The 23369-nt window shown below is 38.1% G+C and overlaps 1 protein-coding gene and 1 non-coding gene across 4 annotated transcripts; one reads left to right on the plus strand and one right to left on the minus strand.

Annotated features, from left to right (window-relative positions):
• Positions 1-695: 695 nt before the first annotated feature.
• Positions 696-14004, minus strand: TLR4 (toll like receptor 4). 3 transcript variants are annotated; one of them, XM_009457104.5, is made up of 3 exons: positions 9839-9953; positions 9428-9594; positions 696-5769 (listed from the first exon to the last, which is right to left on the minus strand). In XM_009457104.5, the coding sequence occupies exons 2-3, from the start codon at positions 9565-9567 to the stop codon at positions 3510-3512; spliced, it is 2400 nt and encodes a 799-aa protein (XP_009455379.2). In that variant the 5' UTR covers positions 9568-9594; positions 9839-9953; the 3' UTR covers positions 696-3509. The 3 variants fall into 3 exon arrangements, with proteins under 3 accessions (XP_009455379.2, XP_063643380.1, NP_001138335.1); NM_001144863.1 differs by lacking the exon at positions 9839-9953 and adding an exon at positions 13599-13691 and having other exon boundaries at positions 3510-5769; XM_063787310.1 differs by lacking the exons at positions 9428-9594; positions 9839-9953 and adding an exon at positions 13599-14004.
• LOC112204515 (U6 spliceosomal RNA) lies at positions 10057-10163 on the plus strand. The gene has a single exon (XR_002938147.1). It is a non-coding gene; the product is annotated as a U6 spliceosomal RNA (small nuclear RNA).
• Positions 14005-23369: the final 9365 nt, after the last annotated feature.

The following is a 23369-nucleotide window of genomic DNA, read 5'->3' on the forward strand; positions in this document are numbered from 1 at the left end:
TTACTTCATTGAACTTCAGCTTTCCCATCAATAAAATGGAAAAAGTTAATTATGATTTGCTACCTTACTCAGCTAATGAGATATTCAAATATAGTTTTGTGAATATGTTTCAAGTTGTAAGGTATCACACAAATTTAAGGCATTATAATTGGCATTAATTTATCCTTATTCCACCCTTTATCCCTCTTAAATCCAGAGGATTTAAAGAGCTAAAAAGAGGCTGTCTGAGGCCTGACTTTACTCTTTCTTCTCCTTCTGTTCTATGCATATAATTTCTTTCCCTGCTTGTCCACCTCACCTGCCATTTCTAGAATTTCCATCTGGGAGAGGGAACTGATAGGAAGGAGGCCAATGTCAGCCTTGAATATTTCAGCCCTGAAATACTCCAAGTTGTATGTTGATCTTCCTTCTCAGAGCCTTGTACATTTGCTTGAATAAACACACTTATGCAGAATTCATATTCAAATATGAATAGAACCACACTTACAAGTAGCACGGATATACACAAAATCATACATTTTCAAGCATACTAAGAAACTGAGGCATACATCTGTAGATAAACAATCATGTATGTATGTTAATTCCTCACTTATCCACAGTTTCACTTTCCCAGGTTTCATGGTCAGTTATGGTCTGAAAATAGGTTAGTACAGTACAATAAGATATTTTAAGAGAGACAGCGAGAGAGAAAGAGATCACATTCACGTAACTTTTATTACAATATATTAACTATTCAATTTTATTGTTAGTTATTGTTAATCTCTTACTGTGCCTAATTCAGAAGATGAACTTTATCTTAGGTATTTATGTATAGGAAAAAATATTGCATATATGAGGTTTGGTACCATCTGCGGTCTCAGAGATCCACTTGGGGTCTAAGAACATATCCACCAAGCATAAGGGATAAGGGGAGACTACTGTACAAGCACAAGAGTAGAGAACTCATCTCAAACAGCCATAGACATCCACTTCAAATGGATGTATTCTTCAAGAAATATAATCACACTCTCTTCTATACAGATATGATCATGCGGACACACACACTTTCAAATACACACAGCCCTGATAGGGATACATAGGGATATGTGCACAAATGCACACATCTACTTTCACTAGTACATGAGACATGGAAACACACCCAGGGATGTTCAATCACCCTAGACCTGCTCAAACCAAACACACTCTGAAACACTCAGTAACAAACACTTCTGACTGTGGTCATATTTCCAGTTTTGACAACTGAATTTTGTTGTCTTTTCTTTTTTATAGCTTCATTCAGACATAATTGATATTATAAAACTGCATATATTTAATGTATACAATTTGATGAGTTTAGACATAGTCACATAACCTGTCAAACCATCACCACAATCAAGGTAATAAATATATCCATCACCTCCAAAAGCTTCCTTGTGTATATGTATATGGTAAGAACACTTAACATGAGAGGTACCCTCTTAACAAAATGTTAAGCGCATAATACAGTATTGTTCATTATAGGAACTCTGCTATACAGCTGATCTTTAGGGCTAATTCATCTTGCATACTATAGTTTTATACCAATTAGACAACTCCCTATTTCCTCATTTCTCCCTTCCTCCTTTTCCCTAGGAACCACTGTTCTATTCTCTGCTTCTATGAGTTTGACTATTTTAGAACCTCATATAAATGAAATCAGGCAGTATTTGTCTTTCTGTTACTTGCTCATTTTACATAGCATAATGGCCTCCGGGTTTATTCATGTTGTCATAAATAACAGGATTCCCCCCTTTTTTAGGCTGAATAATATCCCATTGTACGTATACGCACATTTTCTTTGTCCATTTATTTTTCAATGGAAATTTGGGTTGTTTCCATAACTTTGGAAACAGTGATTGTGAAGAGTGCCACAATGAACATGGGAGTGTAAATATTTTCTTGAAATTCTGATTTCAATTATTTTGGGTATATATACAGAAGTGAGATTGCTGGATCATATAGTAGTTCTATTTTTAATTTTTGAGAAATCTCCGTACTGTTTTTCATAACGGCTACACCATTTTCCATTCCCTCCAGCAGTGAAGAAGGGTTCCAATTTCTCTATATCCTTGATGACACTTCATTTTTTTATAGTAGCCATTCTACCTGGTATAAGGTGATATCTCATTGTGGTTTTTATTTTCATTTCCCTGATGACATCCTGATTATCCTTTTCTTGAATGTTCTGTTTCTGAGGAGGCTGGATGAACATTCTTTTCTGGGAACCTTCTTTATAAGAACCCCATTAATTCCAGACACATTGTTTTCTCAATGATAACATCCACTCTTCCCAAAATGTGGTCAGGGAGCATTGCCCAACAGGAAACAGCAATGTATACTCCCTGCCTTGAATCCCTTCACACATAGTTCTCCTGGCAGTGAGAAGGGTACAGGGGAGGGATCCCAGCCATCTGTGTCTCCCTAAAGAGATTCAGAGGTCCATCAAACATCACTTGTTCTGAAAAAAATAAACTTCTGCTGCAACTCATTTCATGAGGTCACCCCGGGTTTATCAGCCCATATGTTTCTGGAGTCAAGAAAAGGTGACCTCCTGAGGTCATCCCACTTCCTTCCTGCCTCTAGCCCAAATTGTCCATGATAAGACCAGGAAGCAGAAATTTTCTTCCCGTTTAAAAGAGTGCCCCCTTTAAACAAATTATTTCAATGCTGCTTTCATGACAGTCATTACTTAGTAGGCAATAACTTTGGAATGACATCGAGTGACAAAGTGACAGAGTGTACTTTTCCATACTTCCTTGAAAAATAGTGGTTAATATGGACATTTGAAGCACATCTTAAACAACCTTATTTATGATATTAGCTTATAGGCAAGACGTAAAAAAATGAAAACTGGATACATAAAAATAAAAATATATCAGGGGTGATTAGTTAAAAAATAGAACATGCTCGAGAATGACCAGGATGGTTGTGAGCATGTGTTAATCAGGTTTCCTTAGGAATTAGCCACTAGACTTTAACCTCTGTAAGGAGACAGACTTAAAATGGAAGGGGCATCTTGCATCAGGAGCCCCTTGACGACTGCAGTCATCAAGTAGAATTTAAATTGTATTCAATCAAAAAGGAAAAAGTGAACACCCAGTTCAGTCAAAACTACCAAAATGGTTTTATGATGGCTATAACATAATACAATTTCCATTCAAAAGACTCAGGAAAAGAACAATGTCTCTTTCTGCTTTCTCTGTCTTTATTCAACTTGATGAGGTAAGAGTTGAAATGACTTTCTTTGTCATGGGTTCCTTGACTGAGTTGGTTGAAATGCCCACCTGGAAGACTCTGTATTTTAGTCCAGCATTTATTCCCTCTGCACTGGAAGCTCCTTGAGATTAGCAGCCCCGCATATCTAGTGCACCATGGAATTACTCACCCTTAGCATAAGGCCTGACATGTGGCAGCATTTAATACTTATTAACTGAACAAGTGTTGGACCCAGCTGGGCAAGAAATGCCTCAGGAGGTTTTTATTTTTCCTCTTCAGATAGATGTTGCTTCCTGCCAATTGCATCCTGTACCCACTGTTCCTTCTGGATTCCATGATTTACCATCCAGCAGGGCTTTTCTGAGTCGTCTCCAGAAGATGTGCCGCCCCAGGACACTGTCCTCCCACTCCAGGTAAGTGTTCCTGCTGAGAAGGCGGTACAGCTCCACCTGCCGCCTGAGCAGGGTCTTCTCCACCTTCTGCAGGACAATGAAGATGATACCAGCACGACTGCTCAGAAACTGCCAGGTCTGAGCAATCTCATATTCAAAGATACACCAGCGGCTCTGGATGAAGTGCTGGGACACCACAACAATCACCTTTCGGCTTTTATGGAAACCTTCATGGATGATGTTGGCAGCAATGGCCACACCGGGAATAAAGTCTCTGTAGTGAAGGCAGAGCTGAAATGGAGGCACCCCTTCTTCTAAATTCTTTACTAGCTCATTCCTTACCCAGTCCTCATCCTGGCTTGAGTAGATAACAAAGGCATCATAGATGTTTTCACCTCTACCATACTTTATGCAGCCAGCAAGAAGCATCAGGTGAAAATAGAACTTATAGACCAGAACTGCTACAACAGATACTACAAGCACACTGAGGACCGACACACCAATGATGGTCTTATTCATCTGACAGGTGATATTCAAACTCAGCACAGGCATGCCCTGCTTATCTGAAGGTGTTGCACATTCCATTCGTTCAACTTCCACCAAGAGCTGCCTCTGGTCCTTGATCCATTGCAGGAAACTTTGGTGTTCACAAGTACAAGCAAAGTCATTCTGAGTAAGATTTAAGAAAGCTAGACTACTTGGAAAATGCTGTAGTTCCTGTTTTTTGGAAGTCATTATGTGATTGAGACTGTAATCAAGAACCTGGAGGGAGTTCAGACACTTATAAGGAAACGTATCCAATGAAAAGAAGTTGTTGTGGCTCATATTTAGTACCTGAAGACTGGAGAGTGAGTTAAATGCTGTTGGAGACAACTGCTCCAGTTGACACTGAGAGAGGTCCAGGAAGGTCAAGTTTCTCAGCTCTGTGAAGATATCTGGAAGGAAGTTTTCCTGGAAAGAATTGCCAGCCATTTTCAAGACTTCGAGACTGGACAAGCCATTGAAGATGCCATTGAAAGCAACTCTGGTGTGAGTATGAGAAATGTCAAGGTAAATGAGGTTTCTGAGTGATAGGAATACTGAAAACTCACTCATTTGTTTCAAATTGGAATGCTGGAAATCCAGATGTTCTAGTTGTTCTAAGCCCAAGAAGTTTGAACTCATGGTAATAACACCATTGAAGCTCAGATCTAAATACTTTAGGCTGGTTGTCCCAAAATCACTTTGAGAACAGCAACCTTTGAAACTCAAGCCATTTCTACTGAGATCTAGAAACTCAAGGCTTGGTAGATCAACTTCTGAAAAAGCATTCCCACCTTTGTTGGAAGTGAAAGTAAGCCTTTTGAGAGATTTGAGTTTCAATGTGGGAAACTGTCCAAATTTACAGTTAACTAATTCTAAATGTTGCCATCCGAAATTATAAGAAAAGTCTTTTACGCTTTTAATAGTCACACTCACCAGGGAAAATGAAGAAACATTTGTCAAACAATTAAATAAGTCAATAATATCATCGAGGTAGTAGTCTAAGTATGCTAATCGGAATTCTTCAATGGTCAAATTGCACAGGCCCTCTAGAGCAGATTTGTCAAACTTTTCCAAGTTTCCTTCATTTCTAAATTCTCCCAGAACCAAACGATGGACTTCTAAACCAGCCAGACCTTGAATACAAGTTTTCATTACATTTAAACTATCAAAATTATTTCTCAAAGTCAGCTTATGAAGCCTAATTTCTTTAAATGCACCTGGTTGGATAAAGTTCATAGGGTTCAGGGACAGGTCTAAAGAGAGATTGAGTAGGGGCATTTGATGTAGAACCCGCAAGTCTGTGCAATAAATACTTTGAATCTTGTTGCTGGAAAGGTCCAAGTGCTCTAGATTGGTCAGATTAGAAAAATACTCAGGTAATTTGAAAGATTGGATAAGATTGTGAGCCACATTAAGTTCTTTCAAAGTTTTGAGATGTCCAATGGGGAAGTTCTCTAGAGATGCTAGATTTGTCTCCACAGCCACCAGCTTCTGTAAACTTGATAGTCCAGAAAAGGCTCCCAGGGCTAAACTCTGGATGGGGTTTCCTGTCAATATTAAGGTGGAGAGGTGGCTTAGGCTCTGATATGCCCCATCTTCAATTGTCTGGATTTCACACCTACAGGAATAAAAAGACATTGATGATCTAATATTTCTGCTGAATAAGAACCTAAAATAGAATATTAATCCTAGTCATCCAGCTCTTCATACAGATGTGATGGGTCATATGATTGTGCATAGGCAAAGACATCAAGCAGGACAGATGATGATGGAATAAGCAAATAAGAAGCCCCACAGACTGAGTATTATCATACTGGCTGCAATGATAGGCTCTTTTTTGTCATGTTAGGCATACATGATAAGCAGAGGAGAAAATCCATAAGAAGGAAATCAGTTAAAGATCAATAATTGACATATATAAAGATTGTGCAGTTGATAAAGCATGTAATAGCCTTGGATCAAGTTTAGCCATTTTCTGTCACACAAAATTGTGATTATACATCTGATTGGTACAGATAATATGGATAGCTGTTAGTTGGTAGCCAAGATAAATGACTGGTAAATATCAATTTCAGAGATATGAAAAATTACACATAAGTGTCACAGATACTCATAATGTTTATGAAAAGTGCTTACATGATAGCTAGATATTTGAAAGTTGTTGTTATCAGAGGTAAATGCTTGTAACAGGTGATAGGAGCGAGTTTTGTGGAAAAAAGTGAAAATTATGTGCTATAAGAGTTCACATCCAGAGAACCGTTGTGGACCAAGAAAATCAAAGTAGGCTTCTCTGAGAACACTTAAGTTGAAAATTGAAAGATGAGTAGAAGTTAACAATAAAAGGAGGTGAAGTGAACAGCAAACACAAAAGCCCCAAGGTTGACAGCAAAAAATGACACAAGGAGGAATCATGACAAATAGCTTCCATGGTTGGAGAACAGAGATGAAATTGGAGTGTACAATATGGAGTTGTGGAGAAAGAAGGTTTCCAATTAGGCAGAGGTTTACCAACCAGATAAAGGGTTTTGAATTTTATCCTAAAAGAAATGAAAGCCATGCTACACACAATGTTCAGAGACATGTCCTAGAGACAGGGCTTTGATGCAGCCAGCGAACAGCAAGCCAATGAAAAATTCCTTTCAGCATTGCAGGTGCTTGTCAGTTACAATGTACAAATAAGTTCTTTCTTAATCCAGCCTGAATTACATTTACAATATTCCCCACCCGTTTTATTTAGCTTCTTCAGGAGTTTCCTAGACAATAAAAGCATTGTGGTCCAAGCTTTTGTTATTTATTGGTAACTAGATAAAGGATAGGCAGTATAGTAGAAAGAACGCTGGAAGAGTGGACAAAAGAGCTTGGGTTTGGTGTTTCTGCAGTCCTCTCCTACTGTGTGATCTTGAGTACCTCTTTTCCTCTCTAGGTTTTAATTATCACATTTATAAATCAAACAGCTGAACTTGATTATTTTTGAAGTTCTTTCTTTCAATTATATGATTTTTATAGCCCATCATTCTATCTCTGCATTACTCTATACATTAGGCGAGAATGAAAGGGTCTTTCTGTGTCTCTATATCATTACATTGGTGATAATCACTTTAGAGAAGTAGAGTATTAAGACAAAGAAAACATTTAAGTTGGATTCTGGAGATGTGAACTTAAATCTCTGGTCTGTGGCTAACAAGCAATGATAATGTATATAAGTCACTTAAATTATTCAAGCTTCAGTTTCCTCACCTATAAAAAGAAATATATATATATTTCTATAGGGGAAAGAAGGCTGCCTGGTCTATCACAAAGCATTCTTACAAGACTAGTTGAGTTACTGTATGTGAACACTGTACGAAAAGGCAAAGGATGTCTATTGTGCTATCATTTGTGCTTGCCCTAATTCAGAATCTCCTATGGGTTAACCAGAAGGGAAGCTGGCCTCTCTGTAAGCATAGATTTAAGGTTTCTGGGGCAAGTTTATTGGGTATCCAGTGGGTTGAAGATGAATTACATAAGAGACATTGTTTGGTGAAAAACTACTTCTTGTTTGAAAAAAAAAAAAAGGGAGAGGTGGTCTACCTTAATAGAGTACTTGACAAAATTTTCATGCAGGAAACTGAAATTTAGAACATAATGGCATAGATGCAGCTAGTAGCCATTATCCTAAGCAAATTAACAAAGGAACAGAAAGCCAAATACCATGAGTTCTCACTTTATAAGTAGGAGCCAAACATGGAGTACACATGGACATAAAGATGACAAAAATAGACCCTGGGGATTACTAGAGAGAGGATAGAGAGAAAGCAGCAAGGGTTGAAAAACTAACTATTGGGTACTATGCTCACTACCTGAGTGATGGTATCGATTGTACCCTACACCTCAGCATTACGCAATATAACCATGTAAATCCCTGAATCAAAAATAAAAGTTGAAATTATTTTAAAAACCTAATGAAATTCTGTAAGAATACTTTATGCTTATAAAATATATTTTATAAAAATTTAAATATATATAGCATATTAATATTTATTATCACATTTAATCCAGCAGGATAAGTTTCATCATTTCCATTGATCAGATATGAAAACTAAGATTAAGGGAGATGAAGTAATATGCCTAAGGTTACATGGTTATAAATGTTGGGGGTAAACTTGGCTCAGGTCTTCTGATCCCAACAGGACTCTATGCACTATACCACTGCCTTTGAATTGTTCCATTACTCCTTTGTTACATCCTATCTATATCCAAATTAGAGTATAATAGGTCATATGTTCACTCTTCTACAGAAATGTCTGCTCTAAAAAGGATTTTTATACTGTGACCTTAGTCTTTCTCAATAATTTCTATAATAAAAAATATGTAAAATGTTTTGAAATGTTTTACAAACCATTGCAGAGAACATGATCCATTATCTAGTTCGATTTGCAAATAAGGCCCCGATGATGAAAACCCTTTTAGAATTTGGTTCCCCTAAAATATCAAGATGACATTTCACCTGCCACAACAAACGATATACTTCCCTGCATCAGAAAAGAAAATCTTAGCCATTATTCCCTGTCCACAGCAGATGTTTTCCTTTAATCTTGACATCTTTCTCCTTGGGTTACTTGTCTTTTCCTAATTCCCTATCCTCTACACTACTTTTAATATTCTAGACATTGTTTGAATCTTATGCAGTTCATGAAATCTTTCTTGACTACCTGCCACAGAGAAGGCCCATCTTCTGAAAAATACAATTAGTTACCTTTAGTTTAAACATAATATATCACCTACTGTTATATGTCGCTATCTTTATATCAGTTTCCAGATCCAAAAAATCATAATTAAAATGTGTTGACTATATACTATGTACCCAGGACCATATCCAGGACTTTAAGGTATTAACTCTTTCAAGAAGATATGCCTCCTTAACAACAGGGGCTGTGTGTTATATATCAATATATGCCTGTCTTCTTGCAGAGTGTACAACATATAGCAAGTAGTCAATAAATAGCTGCTTATGAAAGAATTTAAGCTAATTTTCTCTCCTGTCTTAAAAGAAAACCTAAAATTAGAATTGCCCTTAGAAGCTGTCTCAGCCAACTGCCTACTTCACAGATTAGAAAACTGAGACCTGGAGAATAGAGGTAGCTTGCTCAAGGTTATATAGTTAATAAGACATCTGTTGTATGAATGAATAAGTGAATGAAGATGAGACTCCACAAACCAAGCTTTCCAGTCCAATAATGAAATGATAGGACAATGAACACCTCACCTTGTGCAGTATGTAAAAGTGGATTCATTACCTGGATAAATCCAGCACCTGCAGTTCTGGGAAACTGAAGAAGCTATAGCTGCCTAAATGCCTCAGGGGATTAAAGCTCAGGTCCAGGTTCTTGGTTGAGAAGGGGAGGTTGTCGGGGATTTTGTAGAAATTCAGCTCCATGCATTGATAAGTAATATTAGGAACCACCTGCAATGATTACACATGACATGAAGTATCTTTACTGCATGGTCTCCCAACTCCCCTCTCCTAGACCAGAGATGGTGGAGGGGGGCCTCTTTTTGTGCAAGCACAAAATTCAGTCAACCTTTCATCCATCTGTCCATCCTTCCATCCATCTATCCATCCATCCATTCACTCAATTCATGCTTATAAATTGTCTTACTCTAGATTAGAAAGTAAAGAGCACCTACTACGTGCTCAGCATTCTAACCTCCGTGATAAAACGGCAGCATTTAGCAAGAAGCAATGGAATCAGGGGGTGAAGGGCTGAGGCTCCGGAGTCTGAAAGCTCTGGGTTTCATGCCAGCTCTTCTGTGTGGTTTAGGGCCAAGTCTTTAAAAACAAAACAAAATAAAACGAACAAAAGAAAAACCTCAGTGAGCCTCATTTTATCATATGTAAAATGTAGGTAATAAAATATCCAATATCGTGCTTGCTGCAGTAGCACATATACTAAAATTGGAAGGATACAGAGAAGATGAGCATGGCCCCTGCACAAGGATGACACACAAATCCGTGATGCGTTCCATATTTTCATGATCTATGCAGCAAATCACCATGGCACACATTTACTTATGTAATAAACCTGCATGCTCTGCACATGTGCCTCTGAACTTAAAAGTTGAAAATACAAAAAATAAATAAAATATCCAGTATCATTCTAAATACTCCATATCATTGGGGAGACTGTCTGGCAGTCAAGATGTCCAGACCTTCCTTAGTCATGGCCCAGATTTTGACAACTGCATTCTTTTTCTTGGCTCATTGACCCTTGAGCAGAGTGATGTAGAAATAGGGGGAAATCTTTACAGTGCATGGATTCCCATGGTGGAATCTAGTAAATAAGGTCAAGTGCTTTATGCTGTCTTCGTTCTTACACTGCTTTCTAGCCTACTTTCCCACATTCTTTGTAAGCCTAATTCTCTAACGCTCCCATCTAATTTCTGGATGCTGTCATTTCCTCCAACAAAATTCCTTGCAGAAGCCAGCTAATTGTAGTTTTCTGTTGTTTGAAACCAATAGAATGTTTGAAGGATTAAATGAGATATGGTGTTTGAAGAGTTTATTTAAAAGCCCGCTACAGTATAAGTGATCAATAGATGTTAACATTAATTATTATCATCTATTATTAATCCCTTACCATATGCCTGCATAGTTCTTGTTTGTTATATACTTTCACTTAATCTTCAAATAAGCATTTAAAGATGAGGAAAATGGAAATTCAAAGAAATGAAGTAATATGCGCAAAGTCAGAGTTCAAACATGCAGATCTTCATTCGTATGTCTGCTTAAATGTTGCAAGCCATGGAGCCTCAAAGACAATATTGTCTAATAGAAACAGTGCCAGGCACTCTTTCTTTGCCCTCTTTTATTCCCTTTCACAGGATGCACAACCATCTAACATTATGTTGTCTATCTGATTGTTCTCATCGTATTGTTCATCTCCTGTATTCCATTGCAAGTTTGATGGGTTTGCCCACTGCTTTGTCTCCAGCACTCAGAATGGTGTCTGGCAAATGGTTGATGCTCAATAAATATTTGCTGAATCAATAACTGATTGAATAACTGATTAAATGAAGGTTTACTTAAGTCCAAATTGTAGGCATTTCCTGCCAAGCGCTGTGGGCATTACAAAGAAAAATATGATGCAGCTCCAGACTTCAATGGACTCACAGTCTAGAGTAAGAGTTTAGATAGGAGCAAAGCTAACACTATCTCAAGGGGCCATAAAATAGGCTTAGAAAATATGTCCTGTGGTTCAGAGAAAGCAGAGATCAAGTCTGGATTCAGGAAAGGCTTCCCAGAAAAGGAAGATTTTAAAGTGGGTCTTGGAAGATGAGTAAGGTTTAGATATGTGGAAAGGGGAAGAAAAACATGTCCTAAGGAGAGGACAACGTGAGCACGTAAAGAGTGGAAAACAAACTCAGATTAGCTGGTGAGTGGTGGGAGTGGTGAAACCTAAGTAAGAGGGCAAGCCAGATCAGGAGGGCCTCAGACTTCGTCCTGCAGCAATTATTTCAATCATTTATCACTTACACATCTAGCGGCTACTGTGTGCTGGCCACTGGAAATATAGTGGTAAATAAAACCAGCAATGATCCTGCCTCCTTACCGATTCCATTACAAAGGGAGAGAGAGAAAATAAACAAACAAAAATATAAAATGTTGTGCTCTAGAAAAAAAAATATTAAGCAGTATAAGGGGATTTGAGGCAAATAAGTGAGGCTGGAGAGCTCTCCATGGGGCAATCAAGGAAGACTGCCCTGAGGAGGGGACATTTAAGCAGAGATCTGAATGGAGTGATTAAAGCATGAAAAGGACTTGGGCTGCACTGACCAATACGGTAGTCACTAGCCACACACAGTTATCAAACACAAGAAATGTGAATAGTGTAAATTGAGAAGTGTGGTAAATGTAAAATATATACTAAATTCCAGACTTAGTACCAAACAAGGAATGTAAAAATATCAGTAATAGGTAAATATATATTAAAATTTTAAACATTATTTTAAATACGCTAAGTTAAATAAAACTATTATCGAAATTAAATTCACTTGTTTCTTTTTTTAATGAGGCTACTAAAAACTTTAAAAGTACATATGTGGTTCACATAATATTGCCAATGGATAGCACTGATCTAGCATTCTAGGTAGAAGAAATAGCCAGTGCAAAGGCCCTGTGGTAGAAAGCTGTTCTAATGGCAATGGAGAGTTATTAAAAGTTTTTAAGGAGAATAATTTGTTAGATTGAAGCCTAAGGAAAAATAATAACAACAAATGCAAGTACATAACAAACAAGAACATGCAGAATGAATTAAAGGAAGAAGACTGGAATCAGGAAAGCAGTTAGTGTGTAAGAGTCAATGCCAGGGGAAATGAGGGCCTGCCTTACAGTGGCACTAAGGGGATGGGCAGGGATGGACAGGCTTCAGGGACTGACAGGAAAAGGTACATGGGGAAAAGAAGTCAAATTTGGCTGTGGTTTTATCTCGCAGTGAGCCTAATTAGAAAATCTATCTCCATTAACCTAACAGCAGAGGGATAGAGAGAAGAGGACAAGGAGGAGGACTATGGGCAGGGAATTGAGGGAAGGGATGGCTTCGAGATAATGAATTAGTCTTTGCTAAATATTACTTGATTTTCTCCTATATCCTCAACTTCAGGACTGCAGCTGGCTTTTTCTCTCTTGAGTTTCTGACCCTGCCTCACTGTAAATCATTTTCTTAGCTGTTCGGCTCTACTATGGGTTTCTAAAGCAACTGTGAAGTCTGCGCAGGGGAAAAACAAAAGAGATCCATCATGAATAAGATTACCAACCAGCTGATTGGTATTTCACTAAGAAAGAAACTGTTGCATTAGCTGACATTATACATATTTCCCTCTTGCTTTTTTCTTCTCTCTCTCTCTCTTTTCCTTTTTCATTCTATTTTTTTCATCCTCTGGACTAAACTATATTACTGCATACAGAAGTCTGACACCCACTTAGAAAGTTCTTTCTCTAGAGACACACACACAAAAGCCATCTTTTTCCTGAGATTGAAAGGAGCAGGGTGACTGCTTGAAGCTGAGTGTAAAGACCACCAGTGGGAAGAAATGACACTGAAGCAGTCTGCTTACTCTCTAGTGAAGAAGGTATTATAATTCTCTTACAGATGCGAAAACTAGTCTCAGACAGGTTTGATAATTTCTTCACATAGCCACAAGGTAGCAGAGCAGGGACCTTAAGCAGATCTATGTTATCTCATGCCCCTGTTAGCACTCAAAATTTCCAAATGGAACAAACCCCCAATGGCTGCCTCTAGTGCCCTGTAACAATGAATTATTTGATCTCTGTGGCTTCTTGAGTCTTTAAGGTAATTTAACTCTTTTTTTTTTTTTTTTTTTTGCAAAAATAAACAAACCAGGGCACACAGTGAGAAGTTCTGGGCAGAAGTGAGGGAAAGTTCAGAGGAGCTGGCTCCAGCCACATACCTCCACGCAGGGCTCCCAGCTTTCTGGTCTCACGCAGGAGAGGAAGGCCATGGCTGGGATCAGAGTCCCAGCCAGGCGCGAGGCAGACATCATCCTGGCATCATCCTCACTGCTTCTGTGAGCAGCAGTGGCCCTGTGAATGCGTGGCTCGCTATCACCGTCCGACCGAGCAGTTTCTGAGGCACTGGTGTCTTCTCTTCCTCGAGCCGCCCCACAGCAATTGGTGTATTCAAAGCAGTTCTGGGCTAAAGGGTGAGAGGAAGTGAAAGCGGCAACCTTAGCATTCTGGACTTTTGTTTCTCTAATAGTTATATCTCTTTTGTCACAGGAGAGGAAGTTAGAAGAAGAAAACGCCTGCAGACCAGTGGCTAAAGAAACAGCAAGAGGAAGCTAGTTGGCTTTTATCCCAATTAGTCATCTGACCTCTGCCTGGGCTTGGTGAATTTAGGAAAACAATCAGGTTCTATTAAAATAGCCCTTGTAACTCTCTAGGATGACGGTGATTTTCCAATATTGTTTCAGCTGTGGAAACACTATTTGTATTAGTTTGCTGGGGCTGCCATAAGGAAATACCACAGACTGGGTGGCTTAAACAACAGACATTTATTTTCTCACAATTCTAGAGGCTTCCAGTCTGAACTCAAGGTGTCAGCAAGTGTGTCTGAATTCTAATCTCCCCTTCTTATAAGGACACCAGTTATGTTGGATTAGGGCCCACCATAATGACCTCATTCTACCTTACATACCTCTTTCAAGGCTCTCTCTCCATATACAGTCATAGTCTGAGGTAGAGGGGTTAGGACTTCGATATGTAGGTTTTTGCAGGACACAATTTGGCCCGCCCCTTCTTGTAAAGAAACTCACATACAAAACTGAAAATAAACCTCAACTGAAACACAGTTTGAAAAGTACAAGAAGATTGGGAAAAGTCTGGGATTTCAGAATGGAATATACTGAAGTTCAGATCTCAGCTGGGTGACTCATGGCCTTGAGGCATTGGTCAAGTCATGTAAACCGCTAAGCTTTACTTTCTTTCTTTTCTTTTTTCATTTTCTGTATTATGGTAAACTCACATAACATAACATGACATAACATAAAATTTATTATCTTGACCATTTATATGTGTACAATTTAGTGGCATTAATTATGTTCATATTTTTGTACAATCATCACCACTATTCATTAATAAATAACTCCCCATTTCCCCTTTCCCTAGGCCCTTGAATCTATGCACTACTTTTGTCTCTATAATCTTGACTACTCTAGGCATCTCTTAGAAGTAGAATCATACAGTATGTGTCTTTTTGTCACTGGCTTATTTCACTTTGCATAATGTCCTCAAGGTTCTTTTCTGTGTAGTATAGATCAAAGCCTCCTTCCTTTTTAAAGCTGAACAATATTCCATTGTATGTATAGACCACATTTTTGCTTATCCATTTGTCTGTTCATGGACACTTGCATTGTTGCCACACGTTAGCTATTGTGAATAATGCTGCCATAAACATGGTTGTACAAATATATCTTAAAGTCTCTGTTTTCAATACTTTTGGATATGTACTCAGAAGTGAGATTGCTGGATCATATGGTAAATCTATTTTTAATTTTTTGAGCAACCACCATATGATTCTCCACAGCATCTGTACCATTTTACATTCCCACAAATGGTATACAAGAGTTCTCATTTTTTCACATCTTCACCAACACTTATTATTACTTTCTGGTCTGTAAAATGTGGTAATCACTTTTAATCATAGCAGAAGCTTGCAATTATAAAATGTATTAAAATAAAGATACGCAATGGTAGTCAAATGATACAAACCTACCAACCTTTAGTTTTCTGGTCTTTAAAACGAAGATAATCGCATGTGTTTTGAATTACTGAATTAAGCTAACTTACGTAAAACGTCTAGTCTAGAGCATCATCATTACATTCCATAAATGAGAGCTATGATGAGGATTGAAAATGTGGATAGAATGAAGATGATAATAGGTATCTCAAAGTATTGTATTGGGATTAAATGAACTGGCATTTGTAAAGCTTTTAGGACAGTGTCTGGAAAGTAGCAAGTGCAATGTAAGTTTCTGTTAAATAAGAACCTGATTTAAAACAGGAATATTATGCGTGCTAAGTCCTAGATAGTTCTACTGTAATATCCTCCAAGCACTTCCAATCCAACGTGTCAAAAACCAAGCTGTGAGGGACCATTTTGTGGTGGACTGGGCACAAACTGTTGTAGACTCCATCAACACACCAGTAGAGTTAAGATAAAAACAACCTCCATGTCAAAGCTTTGCTCTGAGTATTGAGATTATTCATGTAAAGATTTTAGAGCAGTGCCTGACACAGAGTAGGTGCTCAGTAAAGTTTAGTTCCCTGGAAAGTTAATGGTGTTTCACTTTGACATAGTCATCCAAGGTGGAAATTTCTTTGACTTTATTTCCCTTACTTCCTCATTTCTCATGCTAAACATGTATTAATCCAATTTTCTTCTTTTCTGTGTTCTTGATGTTCTGGCATCTGGGAAGAGACTGCACTTACCAGGGCTAGTTAGTTCTAAAAAATAGCAAAAGATTTGCTCTGGAGCATGCCTTATGCACACTAACCAATCCAGAGCCCTTCCTCTGAACCACCTCCTCTACCTGGCTTTTACACCCAAGTAGACACCATTATTCAGCCCTAATCATCACAGGTCCAGGTACCAGACAACTAGAGACAGACCCTCTACCCCAGAGCCCACTGAGGTTATTCAAACTAGCCAGTCCTATCCCTGCTTACCCTGCCTTGCCTTGCCTTTTCTGCAGTAACAACAATAAAAGCTTGTGCCTATAATTTCCTCTTGCTCCCTCTGCCTCCTGACGGACTCTGGTGCTACCAATGTGGCCCTGCATGGTGTGGCATGCCCCCGCTTCTTAGGAACTGTAAACAACAAACTATATTTCCAGTGGCATCATCTTCTCATCTGTTGTTTTCACCATAGCCGAATAATAAAACCTACATTTTAAAAAATGTTCCACCAAGTTGTAGAAATTGTATCTGTAAAATAATTCCAAAATGTCAGTCGCCATTTCTACTACCATTACTATTGAACATATCCCACGGTCTAGACTAGTTCAATATACTTTAAGAAGCCTCCCAAAGTCTAGATTCACCTCTTTCAATGTATCAGCTCTTCCAATGGATTCTTCATCCTGCTGTTGAAAACATCTTTCTAAAATAGAAATACGTTTACCTCATGTCATGCTAATGATTTCAGGCTGGGTATTGCCTAGATGAAAAATCTCCTGGCCTACCCCCATCACATATACACATACAGAAACACTCCACTTCCTAAGAATGAGAAACAAATATGTGGGTCATTTCAAGCCAGACATAACTAGATCCCATTACTGGGACACAGTGCTTAAGTGAATAGAGTAATACAAGTGTGTAATAGATAAATGCACTTTCTTCCCATCATTTGGAGAGGAAACCGCTTGATAGTCTAGATGAGGAACTAAGGAAAAGGGCCCAGGGAAGTCCTTTCAACTATGTTTTCTGAGATGTTAATACATGTATTTTATAGAAGTCTTCCTGGAAATTTTTCCTATGTGTGATTGGAGAATCCCTGGTGGTGACTTGTAAAGAGGTTTCCTTTTCCTGGGAAATGAATGGGATAACACTCAATCATTTACTGACCTTAATCAAAGATCTCTAGGTTCTATGTTGCTCTTCCAGAAGGCAGACCATGTGTCAAATACAAATTAGAAACTGTAAGCCCCTTGGTTATCAGATCTTACTTGCTTATGTTGATGAACTTACCGATGCAGTATTATAATGAGGTAAGACCGTGGTGATTAGTTACCATTATGGGCCTATAATTTCTACTACGGTAGAATAATAACCACATCTTGTTTTCTTTTTTCTTTTTTTTTACTTTTATTTTTACATTCAGAAGTACATGTGCAGGATGAGCAGGTTTGTTACATAGGCAAACGTGTGTCACGGGGGGTTGTTGTACATAATTAATCGCATCTTAAGCATAGTGGTAGAGATTTGGCCAGAGGCAAAAGAAGCCACTTGATCGCCTACATCCTTCATGCAGAGCAAGTTCAACTCAGGACCCATAATCAGTCAGTCAATGGAGGAATCCCATGTTTGCCAGGGACCTAGAAGTGTTTGCTTTTATTTGGCAGGTAATGCATATGCTGTAAGAAATATGCACAAAACTGACAAGTGTTAGACTAAGCTAATTGCTGTATAAACTTCCAGATTTTATTGTGACTTAACACAATAAAAGTTTTCCTGGCTCATGAAACACTCAATGAGGATATTTCTGATTGGATTACCCCAGGTATGATTCCTGGTTCTAGGCTTCTTTTATTTCATTATACTTTCATATTTAACATGCAGCCTCCAAGTTTACTGCAGAATGTGAAGAAAGTAGGGGATGATATCATGTATTTAACTACCTCTGCTCAGAAGTGACATGCATTATCTCTGCTCTCATTGCATTTGACCAAAACTAGACCCAACACAATATCAAGTTGCAAGGGATCTCTATCTTCTAAGCTTCAAGGCTCTTCCCCCTACCCAAAACTTAAACACACACACACACACTTAATGGTGAGCACCACTTCACAGCACCAATACTATACTGTGGAAGAGGAACACAAAATTCTGTTGATCAGCAGGTTGTATTTATGCCACAACCTTAGAATCCTATAATTTCCATTGCATAGTGATTAAAAAAAAGGTCCCATTAACCTGACATATCTAAAAACCAAACCTCATTCCATCCAACCATCTCAAGTTTTTAAGTTTCATGTTTTTTTCATGTCAACACCTCTCAAATCAGAATGGTTCTCATATAATTGACAATATAGTACAATTATAATTGGCAGAGTTTTTTTCTTTCTTAGTGGCAAATAAAGTAATGGTACACCTTACAATCAGTGGTACCTTATATACAACAACAGTTTGTTACTAGGAAGAAAAAAAGCTCTGTTCAGGTAAGTAAAAGAAACAAATAGTTAAACAGAGAAAAACAGATTTATTTTCTAAGGACTCCTTAGAACATGTATTAGACTAATGTTTATTTTGCATCTATGAAAGGAGATAGAGTACTCAATGTTTCCCAACTTTTTGACCCATTCAACCCTCTTTTATCCTTGGACACCCATTACCAGTCCAGAATCCATTAATGTGCCATGGACCAATGCTCTTGTGGTATATAGTACAGAAAATGGTGCTTTTAAGCAAAGGCATAAAGGGTATTCTCTTGGCTCCAGGTGACTTAATTCCTGTCTCTATGGTGAGGTCTTCACATTAAGTACTGCCCTGTGCATCTCATTATTTTCCTCCCAAACACCCTGTACATTTCAGTATGTTCTTCACAAGTACCAGAGGTGAGTGAGTGCACCCTCACAGGTAATCAGCCTACATAGTGCCATCTCCTCCCCAGACCAAAATGTCTATGACCTTTCCTGTGTTATTTTTTAAATTACTTTGAATTTCTCATCTCTTTATTATCTGCCTCTACCAGTAGAATATAAACTCCATGAGAATGGAGGCCTGGTATGATGCTCACAGTTATTAAATGCATGGGTATATACATAGTTAAGTAGTTGATGAATACATCTCTGAACAATATATCTGTATTTATTTTTAACATGTAGTGAGTATCTTAGAGTATTTGTCACCTTTGCATATTGAGCAATGTGACTATCTTACTAGAGGTCTATTGATTATTCTGGGGCTTCTCTTATACTTTTCTACATCCCTATATTACATGGAGATTCATGTACCCTAGTTCAAGCAACAGAGAAGGACAGAGTCATAGCAAGTGGATTTGAAAGGAAGTCCTGTTGCAGTAAACACTATGTTTTCTCCTGAGGTAGAAAAATCTTCTTTGTCTATTTATTCATGAATAAATAGGCAAAGGACAGTTCATTGCAGGAAAGAGGGTTTTCCCTCTTTGTTCTGACTCCCAGTTTGGCCAGTGAATCCAAGCTTATTCATTCATACCGTGGAAGAGCATGGTGTAATATAGAAAAGGTGTACTAGCCCATTCTCACACCGCAATGAAGAAATACCCAAGACTTGGTAGTTTATTTAAAAACAAAACAAAACAAAACAACAACAACAAAAAAGAGGTTTAATTGACTCACTGTTCCACAAGGCTGGGGAGGCCTCAGGAATCTTACAATCATGGTGGAAGGGGAAGCAGACATGTCCTTCTTCACATGGTAGCAGGAAGGAGAGGTGCAAGCAGAGGAAATGCCTGGCACTTATAAAACCATCAGATCTCATGAGAACTCACTCACAATAATGAGAACAGCAGCATGGGGGTAACTGCCCCCATGATTCAATTACCTCTCACCAGGTCCCTCCCACGACATACGTGGGGATTATGGCAACTACAATTCAAGATGAGATTTGGGTGGGGGCACAGCCAAACCAAATCTGAAGGCTATACTTTAAAATATTTCATTATCCTTTTTACCTTCTGGCATCATCATTTTTTGTGGGTGTCACTAATTTTTAACATCATTGAGTTTCCTTAAACCATACAACAAAAATAACACTATGGCCTAATTAATAATATTATCTGAGGGGTAAATGAGATCTTGTGTGTGGATGTATTTGTAAATGTTACAACTTTACACAAATGTTGACCATAATTCATTCACTTATTTATACACCAAATATGTATGGATTGTTAACATTTTGCCAGGCACTGTTCTGGGCAGAAGACTACAACAGTGAAGAAAGCAGTCCCTCTCACTCAAGTTGAATGTATATTCTAATTAGTAGAGAGATGATAATAATTATAAATAAGTGCATTATATAGTAGGTCCGAAGATGTTAGGATCTATAGACAAAAATTTAAGAGAGTGAGGGGAATGAAGAGTAGTGTGTGGTATTGGAGTTTTATTTATTTATGTATTTATTTTCTCTCTATTTATTTATTTATCTATTTCTGTGGGTTCATAGTAGGTGTATATACTTATGGGGTATATGAGATGTTTGATAAAGGCATTCAATGTGAAATAAACACATCATGAACAATGGGGTATCTATCCCCTCAAGTCCTATTGTCTGAGTTACAAACAATCTAGTTACACTCAAATTATTTCAACATGTACAGTTAAGCTATTATTGACTTTAGTCATCCTGTTGTGCTATCAAATATAGGACAATCAGTGTGGGTCTTTTTGAGAAAGTGATATTTTGAGCCAATTCTGGAAGGAGTCCCTGGCTATGCAGATACTTTGGAGAAAACCACCCCAGGTAGAATAGTAGTTCTCAACTGGAAATGATTTTGCCCCAGGGGGCATGTTGCAATCTCTTGAGACATTTGTGTTTGTCGTAACTTGGGGGTTGGAGGTGTTGCTGCTGGTATCCACTGAGTAGAGGCCAGGGATGCTGCTAAACATCTCACTATGTGCTAGATCCAGGACAGTCCCCCAGCCTAAAATATCAGTAGTGCCAAGGTTGAGAAGCCCTGAGTTAGAAGGATAAGCCAGTGCAAAGATCCAGAGACAGGAAGTGCTAGAACCAACCAGTGTAGAGAGGCACAGGTTGCCAGGTAGATTACTTAGGGCATTGTAGGACATTGTTAAGACTTTGCATCTTAGTGATACATGCCCAACGTCTCCAAGTAGGCATTTGTCACCTTTTCTTCAGTCCTCCCACAGCAACCATCTCTCATGTTCAAGAGGGATTATCTTTCTTTCCCACTAGGCTTTTAGCCCCCTTATGACAGAAGCCAAATCTAGTGCATCTCTGTACACCCTATGCCTATCACAGTGCCCAGTAATACCTAGGAGAAGTTTAATGCATGTTAGTTGTATCAGTGATTGTGAAGATAACTCCTAGTAATAGTCTCAATTGACTTGGGTCTTATTTCATATACAGGCTAATAAGATCCAAGTGAGGAGAGATTGGATCTGTTACATTCAGAGTTGTAGCCCTAGTGTTTGTTATCAGTACATGATAAGTGCTCAATTAACATTAAATGAATGCAGGAATTAGTAGATTATATGTAATCAGCCATTTTTTTTGATGACTGGGCAATCACATTTCTCCTCTTTTTAGCAACTTCCACTGAGAAAAGGAAGGAAAAATCTAAAAGGAATTTATTCTGTTTTTTTCTAGAAGACAACCTGTGATGAAACACTTTGAGCTGGTATCTGACACAATCCTAGGCTAGACTTGCAAGTCACCTTATAACACATCACTGTGGACAGCACATGCTTGCGTAACCCAGAGGTGTATGACATGTGTTTTTGGAAGGAATGCGGTCAGGGCATGAGTAACTTACATTACTTGTCAAGTAGCTGGTTTATTCCACAATTACTCTTCTTTTCTTCTACCTTCCATTCTAGAGAAGTCTATGAATCTGGAAGTAATCGGACTGGGAAATGATGGACAAATATGCAAGTTGGGCAAATACACATGGAGCACAGAAAAGTATCTAGTGTGCAGTTTCCTGGAGGTTCAAAAGATATATTCCAATCTATACATAGTCCAAAGAATGGTGCAGGATTCACAGCAACATCCCTAATGAAATTAACTTTTTTTTCATTGATCCTCGGGATGTCCTCAGCTTTATCCTTAGCTTTTGTGAGAGACCTAATGTGAGCTACTTCTTCTGCTACAGAATTGTGTTCCTCTCAGACTCTGCTCCTTACTTGCTGTCTCCCACCCCGACAGACTTTTGATCCTTAACTCTTCTTTTCCTTCTGAAGTATAGGCATTCTATTAGCCACAAACTTCCACATGAGTTGTTAGTTATTCTCTGCTTGGCTTGGTGTTGTTAATGGGTAGAAAGACAAAGAATCTACAAATTCTAAGGAGTAGTGGATGATGTTAAGAGGCTGCCTTGGTAGAATGACCACCAGGTGAGCAGAAAAATTAAAGTAAACTAAAAGATGGGGTGCTTACTGAAGGTGAAACTCTTCCACCAAAATTTTTGTATTTTATGCTGTATGAGTACCTGCCTCCTCTCTTTCTTTGAGTCAACATTTAAATTTTAAAAAAAGAAAAATAAAAAACCCTCCTAGTGCCTTGGTATTAGAAGGTTGGAGCTCTAGTGAGAAGGAAGATACAGAGATAAAGATAAAAAATAAAAGGTTAGATGTGACATTATGGGAAGGAATTGCATTCAGGGTAACATAAAAATATGTCATTCAGGGTAACATAAAAGTATGTTGAGAGTACTAAACATAAATATGCTTCAATTTTGACTCTGCCCTTTTGATTTATGCCAAAGCAACCATATCTTTTTCCTTTAGCTCCTCTAGAGCTCAGACTAAATGTCCAGTGAATGCTTCAATAAACTAATATTCTCAATGACATGTCATGGAATAATAACTGAAATTCATGGACTCTGCATTAGATTGGAAATCTTGGCTTCTGGTACTTGCTCCATCACTTCCTAGCTGTGTGACTTCAAATAATCACTTAACTTTATAAGCTTTAGTTTCCTTCTCTGTACTAGTTGCAAGGAGAAAATGAGATTATATAGGCTAAGATTATGGTAATTTTAAGATGTGTTTAGTCTATGTTAATGCTTAATATAGACTTCTCATTACTCATGTAAAAGTAATTTTACATTACTCTCATTACTCATGTAAAAATAATATCCACCGTATCTTTCTGATCACAAACTATTTATTCTAGGTTGGTTTCTTAACATCCTACATCTTTTAGTCAGTTGGAGGTTTCCATGACAAGAAAATGCACAGCAAACAGCTGATAAAACTCCTGTTCCTTTGTATGTTGGAGTT

The sequence above is a fragment of the Pan troglodytes genome, chromosome 11, assembly GCF_028858775.2.
Source record: "Pan troglodytes isolate AG18354 chromosome 11, NHGRI_mPanTro3-v2.0_pri, whole genome shotgun sequence".
NCBI classification, from domain to species: Eukaryota; Metazoa; Chordata; class Mammalia; order Primates; family Hominidae; genus Pan; species Pan troglodytes.